The sequence below is a fragment of the Trachypithecus francoisi genome, unplaced genomic scaffold, assembly GCF_009764315.1.
Source record: "Trachypithecus francoisi isolate TF-2019V2 unplaced genomic scaffold, Tfra_2.0 Lachesis_group18, whole genome shotgun sequence".
In the NCBI taxonomy this organism is placed as follows: domain Eukaryota; kingdom Metazoa; phylum Chordata; class Mammalia; order Primates; family Cercopithecidae; genus Trachypithecus; species Trachypithecus francoisi.
Window position 1 is genome coordinate 57180078 of NW_022681463.1, and position 14247 is coordinate 57194324.

Genomic DNA, 14247 nt, shown 5'->3' on the forward strand with positions numbered 1-14247 from the left:
TCCTGTAAATAACATTTAGGACTTCATGCCCATGTCCACGAACTGTGAGCTTCTCCAGTGTGCTGGATGCTGTTAACTACTATTTAAAAGAAGAGGAAGTATAGTTTTTGCATAATTATTATATTTTATAATTGAATATTTATAATACCATACTATTATATATTTTCAACTATCATACAGCTTTGTTTACTTAAACTTTTGAGGCATAAGAGTGCAGTGGTTGAGAGCATTTATATGGTGCCCACCACATAAACTGTCTGGTTTCAGATTCTTGCTCCACCATTTCACAGATGTGAGACCCTGGACAGAATGCTTGACCTTTTTCTGCCTTAGTCTCCTAACCTATAATATGGGTTAATTATAGTACCCACCCCAAACAGTTGTTATATACTTTAAAATGAGTTGATATTTGTAAAGTGGTTTAAATGGTGCCTGATGTTAGTAAGCATTATATAAATGCTTGATAAACATCTTCACAGGGTTATTGTCAGGGATAACTGATTGAAATGTAATATGCTCAGAACTGTGCTTGATACATGGTATGTACTCGGTAAACTGCTTGTAAAATATATTGGCTGCTTAGGATATTGACTTTAGTAGGATAAAGCAATTGTATTGTGGCATTTGTGTTTGCTACTTGCAGTTTAATTGACTCAAATTTTCTAATAGCCTTGAAGAAGTTTTAGAAGCTTTAACTTCAGCTGGTGAAGAAAAAAAAATTGACAGATTTTTTTGTATTGTGGAAGGCCTCCGGCACAATTCAGTTCAACTGCAAGTAAGTTTTATGTGTATATAAAATCTATTTTTAAATGACATATATTTCTTTTAACTGTTTTGTGATTGGTTTATATGAAAACGTTGTTATGAAGCTCTGCATGCCTTTTAATATTCTTTTATAGCTTTATTTATTTATTTATTTATTTTGAGACGGAGTCTTGCTTTGTCTCCCAGGCTGGAGTGGTGGTGCGTTCTCAGCTCACTGCAAGCTCCGCCTCCCAGGTTCACACCATTCTCCTGCCTCAGCCTCCCAAGTAGCTGGGACTACAGGCACCCGCCACCATGCCCAGCTAATTATTTTGTATTTTTAGTAGAGACGGGGTTTCACTGTGTTAGCCAGGATGGTCTTGATCTCCCCTGACCTCATGATCTGCCCGCCTCGGCCTCCCAAAGTGCTGAGATTACAGGCATGAGCCACTGCATCTGGCCTAGCATTTTTTTGACATATAGAATTCCTATTTGTACTATGTCATAATTTATCTTACAGATACATCTTGGCACACAACAATGTAACCATTTCCTAGGTTGCTTTTCCTGTAGTAGAACTATTAGATTACTTTGTATAAGATATAGTCATATGAACTATTTATTCTATGTTAGTCTCATAAATTACTTTAACTTTTGAGATGTTTTGCCAATTAGGTGAATTAGGTATTTTCATTGTTTTAATGTTAATAACTGAAAAGTTGAGCTTACATGAATAATAAGGAAACCCAAGGTTATAGATGTTTCCAAAAATACTTCTAAAAAGACACATTTAGGCTTAAACATTTTAATATTCAAGCTGAATAACTAATATTCATGTAATTGCTCTTTCTTTTTTTAAAAAAGGAAAAGAGGCTTTTATTGGCATAATTGTTCAAGAGTGATCGTCTTAAAAAATATTAACACCTGATTCTCACCTCCATACTTTTAAAACTTAATTGGCATGGTGTGACCTGGACATTGGGAAATTTAAAATGATCCTCAGATGATCCTAATGTGCAGCAAAATTTCGAAGCCAGTGTGGTAATAGATACGAAGTAAATGTTTCACACTTAATAAAAGTAAAAAGTTATGCTTTTTTTTTTTTTAAAGGTTCTGGGCAGCTTGGCCATTTTATATTTTCTTGATATGACAGGAATAGAAAAGCCAAATCTGAAATAAAAAAAAATAAAGTTAAAAATTAAAAGTAAACAAATGGTGTTTGAAAAATAATAGGCCGGGTGCGGTGCCTCATGCCTGTAATCCTAGCACTTTGGGAGGCTGAGGCAGGTGGATCACCTGAGGTCAGGAGTTCAAAACCAGCCTACTAAAATACAAAAATTAGCCGGGCATGATGGCGAGTACCTGTCCCAGCTACTCAGGAGGCTGAGACAGGAAAATTGCTTGAACCCCGGAGACGGTGGTTGCAGTGAGCTGAGATCGTGCCACTGCACTCCAGCCTGGGTGGCTGAGTGAGACTCCGACTCAAGAAAAAACAAAATGAGAATATGATAGGAGCTGTGAAACTAATAATTTAGTATGGACATTTCAGATGATAGTGTTAGCGAATAGCTAGTGAGGAACCCTATGTTGTCATTTGTTTCTCTTGGAATAGGCAGAATTGAAGACCTGAGTAGAGGGTCTCTATGGCATGGGTCCGGCAGGAACCTTTGGAAGAGAACCCCTTTTCATGCATTCTGGGCTTGTTAGATGACATTGGCGTGGAGATCTGGGATGTGTTCCCCATCACTGACATAGACCTTGCCCATTTAGTTGCTTGAGAGACTAGAGTCTTTTAATTCATACACTGCTAGCCTCATTTCCCTTCTCCTCCTCCTCTCTTTTCTCTTTGCTTTCTTCCGTCTCTTCTCTTCCATCTTGTCTCTGAGCTCCCCCTTCCCTTCTCTCCTTTTCCTTCCTATTGCTTTTCTTTTTCCTTTCTATTTTTGTGTCTTTCCTTGTCTGGTTGGTCTGTTGTAATCCGGTGCTTTTAACAAGTTTCTTTGTCATCTGATCCCAGGCTTTTTATTCATCTGAAGATTAATGAAGAGTAACCCTAAAGAAAAGTTTGTAGAGGAAAGTTGAACAATTACTTTATCTGATCTTTTTGCAACTATCTATGAGTCTATAATTATTTGAGAATAAAAGGTTTATAAAAATGTTGGTGAAACTGGGGTCCCATCCTTTTGTTTACAACAGTATTACATTACATGAGGTTTTAAACTGTGAGGGAATAATGGCTTTAACAAGCCATTATTGTCCTGGTAAATGACATGATCTCCTCATTTATTGGAAAGTTTTGACTATTGCAGTCTAATTCTTGGTTATTTGGAATATTTGTTTTGGCTGTCAGACATAAAGGTAAGTCTGTCTGACCTTTATTTTAATTAACTACAAATTAAATTGATGAGTATGAACTTGAAGGCAAACCACGTTGATTTAAAAAATTTAGGGGGTAAATTAAGTAATTTCTTTTATGGGTAGTTGTTCTAATTTTATTGAAGGTGCTCTTCTGTGGAAAAATAACATTTCTATAGTCATGATAAATTTATGTTTAGCCAGTAAATATCTAGAAAGAGAACTATCAGTTAAAAGTTTGGAATTTTATAGGTTACTATTCTATAGAAAATATTAAGACTTTAATAAATATTGAGAATTCTGTTTATATAAAGTTTTAATACAGGTTTAATTTCTTTTATTAACAACTCTAGTCAGACTAAATTAACGTATCATAACATTTACCCATTTAAAATGTGCGATTCAGGTCAGGTGCGGTGGCTCACGCCTGTAATCCCAACACTTTGGGAGCCCAAGGTGGGCAGATCGTGAGGTCAGGAGATTGAGACCATCCTGGCTAACATGGTGAAACCCCGTCTCTACTAAAAATACAAAAAAATTAGCCGCGTGTGGTGGCAGGCGCCTGTAGTCCCACCTACTCGGGAGGCTGAGGCAGGAGAATGGTGTGAACCTGGGAGGTGGAGTTTGCAGTAAGCTGAGATCGCACCACTGCACTCTAGCCTAGGCAACAGAGCGAGACTGTCTGTCTCAAAAAAAACCAAAAAACAAAAGTGTGATTCAGTTTTTTTGGTATATTAACAGATTTGTGGAATCTTTACCATAATCAATTTTAGAAGATTTTCATTGCCACACCAAAACAAAGTCCTCATCCCTTAGCTATAACTCCACAATCCTTTATTCTCTGTAGCCTGAGACAACTATTGATCTACTTTCTGTCTTTATAGAGTTGCATATTCCAGACATTTCACGTAAATGTCATCATGCATTATGTGGATCTTTGTGATTGGCTTCTTTTATTTATTAATAGCAAAATATTTTAGAGGTTCATTCATGTTGGAGTACTGCATTTTAAAAAAATGCCACATAATCTTCTGTCATATGGGTGTAACACATTTTATCAGCTGTCAGTTGACAGACATTCAGGTTGTTTCTGCTCTTTGGCTGTTATGAAAAATGTTGCTGTGAACATTTGTAGAGCTGATTTCTTTTTAAACTGCTGCTTATTTGCCATATTTAGTGTTGAGTGAATACAGCCAGGGAGGAGGAGAGTTTAGAGCAATGTTTTCCTTCCACAATTATGGAAGTCACGGGTATAATATAGTTTCTTTTTAATTTTTAACTTTTGTGGGACATAGTAGATGATGATTCAATTTAAAAAAATTTTTGCCTATATATGTAGCTGATTATATTTGCTTTTAAGAAACTAATTGACTTAGTTGTAATTATATTTTCTGTTACAGTTAGTAGTAGTGTTAATTATTTGATATCCTATAAACAGTAAAATAAATTTCTTGGTGTAGTTCTCAGAGCTTAATTTTTAAGAAGTGAAAGTTTATTTTAGCATCATTCAAATGTATTTCTTTCTCATTTTCTGATATGCTCAGGTTAAATTTCCATGCTCTTAATTGGGAATAGAAAATGGAAAGAATTGTTCTACATTCTTATTTTTTCTATTCAAATATTTTGTTGAAGGTTTTTACTCCTTAATAAAGGTTTCTCATTGTTTTTAAGCCTAATGTGTGAAATAGGTAGCAGGTAACAGGCTTCAGAGTAAAAGGTACCATTTTCTAGAGTTCTAACTTAGGCCAAACAAACGAACAAAAAAAGGTAACATAGATTCTGTTTTCTGCATATTGCAGATTATGCTCTTCTATATTCTTTAAAATTATCAAAAAACATTGTAGCAACATCTAAAAATACTTGTTTCTCTATGTCTTTCTGAATTTTCCACAAATAAAGTATATTTTCGAGGTGTCTGGCTATCAATTTTCCCATAAAACTATTTGTACCCATTTTATTCCATTTTAATAAATTGCATTACTAAAATGTGCTAAACTAGATGACATTAGCAAATCATCAGTTAAAAATAAAACTTTTTTATTGGTGAATAAAATAGGAACCAATTATTTGCTCTTAAATTGGAGAAAATGAGATAGCAAAATAAAAACATTCTTCATTGTTCTTTTACTGCAAAGTATATTTATGACAAAGTCTTTTTTTAAAGGAGAATAAGGAGAATTGTTACTTTTTTTGTTAGTCTGATCCTAATAATGATAATTTATGATTATGATAGAATTGAGCAGACTTCCCCCATTTGATATTATATAGTAAGAAAATGATAAACTTTGTACCTGGAATAACTTTATTCTCATTATTATTATAATTCTCATTATTATTATCAGAATATTATTATCAGGGGCTGCGTATGGTGGCTCACGCCTATAATCTCAGCACTTTGGGAGTCCGAGGTGGGCAAATCATGAGGTCAGGGGATCGAGACCATCCTGGCTAATGCGGTGAAACCCTGTCTCTACTAAAAATACAAAAAAAAAAAAAAAAATTAGCTGTGCGTGGTCCTGGGCACCTGTAGTCCCAGCTACTCAGGAGGCAGGAGAATGGCGTGAACCCGGGAGGCGGAGCTTGCAGTGAGCCGAGGTCGCGCCACTGCACTCTAGCCTGGGTGACAGAGCAAAACTCTGTCTCAAAAACAAACAAGCATATATATGGCTGCAAGCAACATAATCACTCTAGGTATTTTAAGCAGAAAATGGTATTACAGAATTAAATACGCTATGAAACAAATTGAACAGATTTCATCATAACCTATATCAATCAATTACTTTACAAATTTTATACCTACCTTACAAGATTTCTAGTAGGCCCAGGGAGTCATGTGAGTAGTACATAGCTAGAAGTAATACAGAAGAAATGCTGTATCATATCACAGCAATGCTCTGATGGAAATGCCACTCCCAACTCTCTGCTGTGGTTAGCACTTGTGACACCAGGGACAGACAGCCTTCTGCCACAGTTGCCCCAGGAGAACCAAACCCTTCATCACAGAGTCCAGTATTCATGTGTGTGGTTGTCCCTCATGTTGGCCAGTTTTTCCTTAGTAGAAAAGGACTGGGATAATATTGGTTAACCAATCTCTAGTTTCTGCCACCCTTGAATTTTCTGTTATTTTTATTTCTATCCTCTTTTTCTTTTCCTTTCTGTGTCTTCTGTCTTGTTATCAAGAGTATTTTCTAGATTTCAAAGAGTTTGTTGAAATCTTGCTGTTGGTCATAGGACTGATTGAATTGTGATATATTTTTTGAAGGGATTCAAAACATGGGAATCCTGGAGCTTTTGGGGTAGATATTTGGTTCTTCTTCAGTGTATATGTCCTCAAGCCTACAGTGATAGAATGCTGTAACTTCCTTTTCCTGTGGTTTCTCTCTGATCCAGTACCCATGGAGTTGCAGATGGGAGGGTCAGGAACATGAAGGGTCTTAGAGGATCTGCCACTTATAAACTGACATGTTAGTCTGCCACAGTTCTATTGGTGCTGTCAAAAGACATGAACTCCTAGGTTAAAAACAAAGGATTTTATTGCTCACAGCAATAGCAGTAGGCTGACTATCGGCTTTGTGTCAGTTCCAAAGCCCATATTATAACACTCGTAGTGTAATGTGAATACTGCCAGTTGCAGTGGGTTGTATTTTAGGAAAGAAACCTTGAGCATAGGGAATATTACTTTTATATTATGGGCAGCAATGACTGTGATTGATCTGAGTGATACAGGCTACGATGAAATCATCTGTCTAATTTGTTTCATAGCATGCTTAATTAAGGATGCTGGTCATTAGGACTGTGGGTAGCAGAAAGAGGCCTGTCTGGAGTATTGGCCTCAGTCCTGCCTTCCAGGTCCCAGATCTAGTCAGCTGAACAAATCCCATAATCTAATAAATCATCAGAGTCTACCTTAGAACATCAGGTGGCTTTTTTTGTTTGTTTGTTTGTTTTACATCTTGTTTATTGTACTTTATATATCTTTCAATCAATACAAACAGATCTATCTCCCTTTTTATTTTTATTATATTTTAAGTTCTAGGGTACATGTGCACAATGTGCAGATTTGTTACACATGTATACATGTGCCATGTTGGTTTGCTGCACCCATTAACCCGTCATTTACATCAGGTATATCTCCTAATGCTATCCCTCCCCCCTGCCCCCACTCCATGACAGGCCCTGGTGTGTGATGTTCCTCACCCTGTGTCCAAGTGTTCTCATTGTTCAATTCCCACCTATGAGTGAGAACACGCGGTGTTTGGTTTTCTGTCCTCGCGATAGTTTGCTCAGAATGATGGTTTCTAGCTTCATCCATGTCCCTATAAAGGACATGAACTTTCTTTTTAAATTTTTTGATTCATCTTTCCACTTGGCCTGAGGTATTAATTCAGATACAGTATGACGTGTTAGTGATTATACAAACTTCCCCAGCAAAGAAGTCTAGTATAATTCTTTCATTCATAACAATCCTGGTCATTGAGTTGAAGCTGACCTGATTGTTCCCCAGGGCTGATGTGGTGTTACTGATCACTTTAGCTAAAATCAGGCACAGATTTTTTACCACTTCCCACTGTAGGGATAACGACCTGCAGAGTGCACATAGTAAGTCAGTTTTTTTCTCCAGGAAGCTCCCCAGAGTAACTAAGGATAGCTTCAGTTTGGAGAGATCTCCATAGTTGCCTAAGGGTTGCATGATATAATGGTGACATTTCTTTAAACACTTGAACATTTCTTATGATCATACCTGTAGGGTTCAAGTCATGGTGTTTTTGAAGAGAGAGGCAAGTTAATGCCTGTCTTTCACACAAGATAAGTAATCTTGAAAGGTGTACATGGTGCTCCTGGAAGGAAAGTGTTGTTTATAGTTGTTGGGTGACCAAACAAAATAGGACCTTTATTGGTTGAGGGACTACAGGGTGGCAGAGCTTTCAACTTGGCTTCCAGCTGGCTGATAAATATTACAGTTCTTGGTTCAGGAAATAATTAAGTCTAAACATTTTTGGAGGGACTGTCTGAAGACAGTCAGTCCAACTTATCCTCTTTGTCAGTACCATTCACCCACCCCACAGAATGACTGAGCTACAGTTATGGGACTTGGAATGGGGTAGACATCCAGAGAGAAGGGAAGATGTTTTGCATGGGAGATGCAGGAGCTCGATCTATTCTGATTGACCTCTTAGTAAAGTGTAGGTAATGATAATCAAATCATGGTCAGAACTTTCTGGTGGTGGATGAGAGGATGTGCTGTAGGAGAGGAACTTTGAACCTGCCTGCACTTTGCTGTAAAAGGAGACATTATCTTTATTATACTAGACATGAAGTGAGCCTGCTCTTTGCTCTGGAAAGAGATGCTATTTTCCAAGATTGTTTGGTATACACACATCCTTGAAGAGCATCTAGATAAAAGACCATCAATGTCTTTACTTGCAATACAAGTGGAAATGAAATATGAGAGACCCAGGGAGAACTGTCTTGCAACAGACAGAAGACCACAACCCTCCTAGTGTCACCTTGGCTACTTTTCCTTAAGCCCGGTGCTTCCAATGTTGTTCCTATACATTTATTATATCTTGGATGTAGATTAAATGGAATGAAACCCTCATTAATTTTGATTCTAGGGATACTTAAAGAATATTTTCCCTACATTAGTTACTGAATAAAGGAAAAACATGATTTCCACAGTTTCTGAGTCCAGAGAGGAGAAATAATTATGTCAGAGCAAATAAAGGAAAAGATGGGAAGCTTGTTTCAGGGAGAAAAAATTGTTTGGTTGTCTTGGATGGTTTGATGTGAATCTGTAGCATCTTTAGTTCTGAGCTTGCTCACTTAAAATATATACTTATATCCTTTTACTTAATTTCATTCAGGTTTCTAAATATATGATTTTAGTATACTCTTTAGATATAATACCAGTAGCTGGGTTTACGTTGTCCTTCCGTGGATCTCTACTTTTTATGATTATCTAGTAGAGATAACCCAGATCTTGTCATTTCTTTACCCACCGTTGAAATACATAGCCATTATTCACTTTAGGTTTTTTTTTCCTATTGTAGTAAGATATATAACATAAAATTTACCATTTTAACCATCTTTGAGAATATAGTTAGTTCAGTGACATTAAACACATTCACATTGTTGTGCAACCCTCATATCTTCAGGCTTCTTAAGCTATAGCGATAGCATTGATGCAGTACTGGACAGGGGTGGCTGGTGGTTGATATGTCTTTCTAGGATTCCTGTGGTAGATATTTCTTTACCCTAGGATATATTTTTCAAGGAAGCAAAAGCAAGGAATATAATCCAGGCTATTGGTGTCTCTGGAAATATTACTAGAGAAAAACTGTGTTCCAAATGTATTTCAGTGTCTGGCATGCACATTGACATGGTCTTAACACATATCTCATGATAACATATGAAAATACAGAAGGTGGTCATATATAAAGAAAAATAAGAAAAAGTAAAAGTGTTCTGTTAAATACCTAAAAAATAAGAAATTTGATTAAGCTTCAGGTATAATACTTATGAGTCTAACAATTTGAAAATGACAACCGTTTTTGAAACTTGCTTTGTGAAATGAGGCTATTAGTCTTGGTTCTCTGAGAAGCAAGAGGTTTGATGTTTAAGGGACTAGAGGAAATGCCTGTGAGGGATGGTGGAGGAGGAGCTGGGGGAGGCTGGGAGAGCTGTCAAACTCAATGCAGACCTGACCCTAGGTGAAGGAGAAAGGGAAGGAGTGGAGATTGGGTGAAAGTGTCTCAGGCTGCCCTGCAATTCTAGGAGAGCTTGGCAAGCCTGTTGGGGAATCCTTGAGCCAAAGTCCCACGTGTCCCAGGAACAGGTCTATTTTAGTATATTTGCTATGCTCAAGCCTTGGCTGGGAGCAGGGAACTGTGACTTCAACTCAAATACTGTGATAGGTTTCAGAAGGTAGCAGCTGGGGCTGCACGCCATTTATGTTTCCTGCAGTCAAAGATTGTGAGTTGCCTTGTTATGGCTGCTGCAAAGATAGTTAAATGTTTCCTTAACTTAAAAAAGAAAAAAAAAACTCTTCAATCTGTGGATTTCATTAAGTTTAATTAGAAGATAGATCTTTGAAAGTTTGATGGGATCTCATTTTTCCATGTCTGAAAACGTAGAAAAAGCAATATTTTTATAAATGAAAAAAGGATAACTTTTTATCATTACATAAATAGTTTCATTAAAGTTTTAAAAATAGTACCAAAAACCTTTCTTAATTGGGTGATAATCACTATATTTTGAAACTTGTCATTGGACAATAATCAGACATGACATTGAATACTCACATTAAAACAAATCAGAGGTTAAATGCCTTTCTGGATTTAGCCAAGTATATTTGCTTTGGTTGATTTTGTTCCCCCTACCACTTTAATCTTCAAAGTTTACCCAGGTTTTATTATGCCCAAGACCAAGTAAAGGTCTTCTTATAATGAATAGTTATATCTTGATTTACTATTTTTTGTTTTAAGTATCTCTTCTGTCCCATCAAATCACTATTAATTAATTTTCTATTTTAAATAATTTTTCTCACATTTAATGAAGGACTAAATGAAGAATACAGACTATTAGTAAAAGGCTAATTTTTAGGATCATTGTTGAGCTATCCCAGAAGGATGCAAAAGTTAATTTAATTCCTTTCTCTTCTGACTACTACTTTTATTGGGGTTTGCATGAATAGGATTGATATTTAAGTACCAGTCAATTAAAACATCAACTATATTAAAATGAGTCAGTAAATACTAAACCATTATGTTAGTAGACATTAAAGAAACAGATAATATTCTTACGTGAACTCATATTGTCATATGGAGCATACCCACGTGTAAATTAATGGTTACCATTATCTTGAGTTTACTGGCAGTTTTCTGAATCTACATTATAAGTCTATATAATACATTTCTTCATTTATTCTACACTGGACAACTAGAAAGATAATGTCTTGAAGGTAACTAAAACGTTTCATATTTAACTGATCAATTACTTATTCAGTGACTGCTATGTACTGGGCTATACTAGGTATTGGAACTACAAAGTTGAAAGAAATACACCTCTGCCCTTAAGAAGCTTATACTCAAGAATTTAAAGCCATCTAACATTTCATATGAAAACTGCAATAAATGCAGTTTTAGAAAAAGGCATGGGAGTACATAGAAGAAATTAATGATGTATTGGAGGAGTTTCTGAATAAATATTTTAAGAATTCAAGTTTGTTCTTTTGTATTCCTGGTATAAATTATAGCTTCTTGAGTCCTGCAGTTTATTTCTCTGAGTCTATATGGGGTACATGCAGTTACTTCAATGCATGTGTGTAAAATTTTAAAATCTTTGGAATTTCTTTATTTACACTGGAGGCAAAATATTTCTCCATAAGCATCATTTACTCATTTTAACTTGATAAATGTGAAATTTAATTGTGCAAAGAGAGAAATAATTTCTGCTATGGAGTGGGAAAGATGAATAGCAGTCTAAACTGTATCTTCCAGGCCCAGATAACAAGTTTTTGCAGACTCTGATGGAATTTTTATTTAAGTATTTTACTGGTTCTTGTTTTCAATCTGGATTTAGTTCCTGAAGCTGATATGTTGTTGCAGTGTAGAGCCATCATTTAATTGTAAAAACATCTACTTATATCCAGGATAAACATGTTGACTCGAGTAAACTTTCTAAGAACTACTTACTTTTGCTGTTAGACAACTTTCTAAATCTTGTCAGCACAATCAGATTGAAAGCGTCTGCTCTGGCGGCCTTTGGAAAAACTGGATGGTCCTCGTGGATGGGGCTCAGGGATAGTGCCTGTTAGTGAACGTTGAATTTTGTGCTTAAGTTTGTTGTCCAAAAAGGGTCAGGGAACCAAAGGTTAGAAAAAACAGTCTCATTACTGAGTATCCACCCAAAAGAAAAGAAATAAATATTTCAGAGAGATGCTAGTACTCGCATGTTTATTACAGCACTATTCACAGTAGCAAAGATATGGAATAAACCTAAGTGTTTATCAGTGGATGAATGGATAAAGAAAATGTGGTACATATACACTGTGGAATACTATTCAGCCATAAAAAGGAATGAAATCCTGTCATTTGCAGCAAAATAGATGGAACTGGAGGCTATTATCTTAAGTGAAATCAACCAGCACAGACAGACAAATACCACATGTTCTCACTTATATGTGGGAGCTAAAAATTGTGATCACATGGATGTAGAAAGTGGAAAGATAGATAACAGGCTGGGAAGAGTGAAGTGGGGGCAGAGAAGGAAGGATGAAGAGAAGTGTATAAAGGGTGCAAACATATGGTAGAAGAGGTAAGTTTAATGTTTGATAGCAGAATAGAGTGGCTGTATCTGACCAAATAAATGTATTGTACTCAGAGAATAGACACCGTAAATATCTTGACTTGATCACTGCACCTTATATGCATGTAACAAGATTTCTCATGTACAATAAATTTGTATAAACAAACACATTTGTCTTTTCTCATATTTGTGTTGAACATAGTAATTGCAGTAAATTATATACCAAAGGAAATTTAGGTACTATGTATTCACATATGAAGAAAACTTCTCACTTTATTTTCAAGGGCAGAAAGCCACTTTGCTGATTCAGTGATATAGATAGCGGCATGTTCCTCTATTTTGTTGTTAACCTCTTTCGACTTCTAATGATTTTCCTTTGATCATTTGCCCTGTTCTTAAGATTGCCTTTGACGGGCTCTGTCCTACATATTGAATATCTTTGAGATTTCTATTTACAGTTTATCTACTTTATTGGCCCCTGTTATGTCTTTACCTTCCTAGTTTGTATTGCTACTTTTGTCCCACTCTTTGTCATTACCTTTTTGGCCACTCACTTTCCTGTCTTAGGCTATCTGGAGTTTGCTGGTGTCAGTCCTTGTACTATACTTTTAGTTTACTGCTTCCCTAAGGACATCCTCAAGTATCCTGAATCATAGATGGACACACACCCCTCCAGCTAGAAGTTACCTTTAAAATACCTTGTCTCACATAAGATCCTTTTTGATAATTGACACAAGAGTAATAAAGTGAACTTACAGTATTGACTTTCCAAACCATTAGAATTGAATTTGTAATCCATAAAACCTAGAGATAAGTGTCTTTAAACAGACTTTTTAAAAACAAAGATAAAGGAGCAGTTACTTCTAACATATAAAGATGCATTTAGGGCAAAGAGGAGAATATTTTAGAGCCAATTGCTTTGTTTACTGGCTGCATATGGCATCTGTGGGGAGGCAAGTGGTTTCCACTTGGAACAGTAACTTTATCCCTTTGTAGAAGCTATTCTTGTCAAGTCACCAGTGTTTTCATTTTGCCAGATGCAGTGGTATTTGGTTAGTCCTTGTTTTATTTGACCACATTTGACACAGTTGATCACTCTCTCACTGTTGAGATCACTTTCCATACTTCCAGGACACCACAATCTCCTTGTTTTCCTTCTACCTCACTTATGGTTTTTAACTTTTTTTTTCTTTAACTTATTTCTCTAATCTCCATGTTGAACCTTACAGTTGAAAAATGCCCTAAACAGTTCTTACTCCTCCTTTTTCCTCTGTAGTGTCCCCTGGGTGATTCCATCTGAGATCTTGGTTTTTACATATTATTGCTATGGTAATTGCTTTATTTTGAACTGGAGTCTTCTGTCTTCAATTTCCTTGTCAGCTTTTAAAATTTAGATCACTAACAGACATTTCCAACTTATCATCTCCAAAACTGAATCCTTCTGTCTTCCCAAGCCTGTTTCTTCTGTGGTCATTTCTGTTTCAATAAATTACAGTTTCATCCTTTAAGTTGCTCAGGCCCAAAACCTTGGAGTCAGTCTTGATTCCTCTTTCTCTCAAAGAAATTTCCATCTTTTTTCACACCTGTATATCTAGTACCACAAAGTTGCTCAGGCCCAAAACCTTGGAGTCAGTCTTGATTCCTCTTTCTCTCAAAGAAATTTCCATCTTTTTTCACACCTGTATATCTAGTACCACAAAGTTGCTCAGGCCCAAAACCTTGGAGTCAGTCTTGATTCCTCTTTCTCTCAAAGAAATTTCCATCTTTTTTCGCACCTGTATATCTAGTACCACGAACAATGCCTGGTGTATAGTAGGCATCAATAAATAGGCTTTGAAGGAA

At 36.2% G+C, this 14247-nt stretch overlaps 1 protein-coding gene across 2 annotated transcripts in view; it reads left to right on the forward strand.

Moving 5' to 3' along the window:
- Nucleotides 1–14247, forward strand: part of DIAPH3 (diaphanous related formin 3) — a 512593-nt gene that overhangs the window by 163487 nt on the left and 334859 nt on the right. For both annotated transcript variants that reach the window (XM_033177601.1, XM_033177602.1), the window contains one exon: nt 670–775. In XM_033177601.1, coding sequence (XP_033033492.1) covers nt 670–775 — 106 coding nt within the window. The remainder of the gene's footprint in view (nt 1–669; nt 776–14247) is intronic.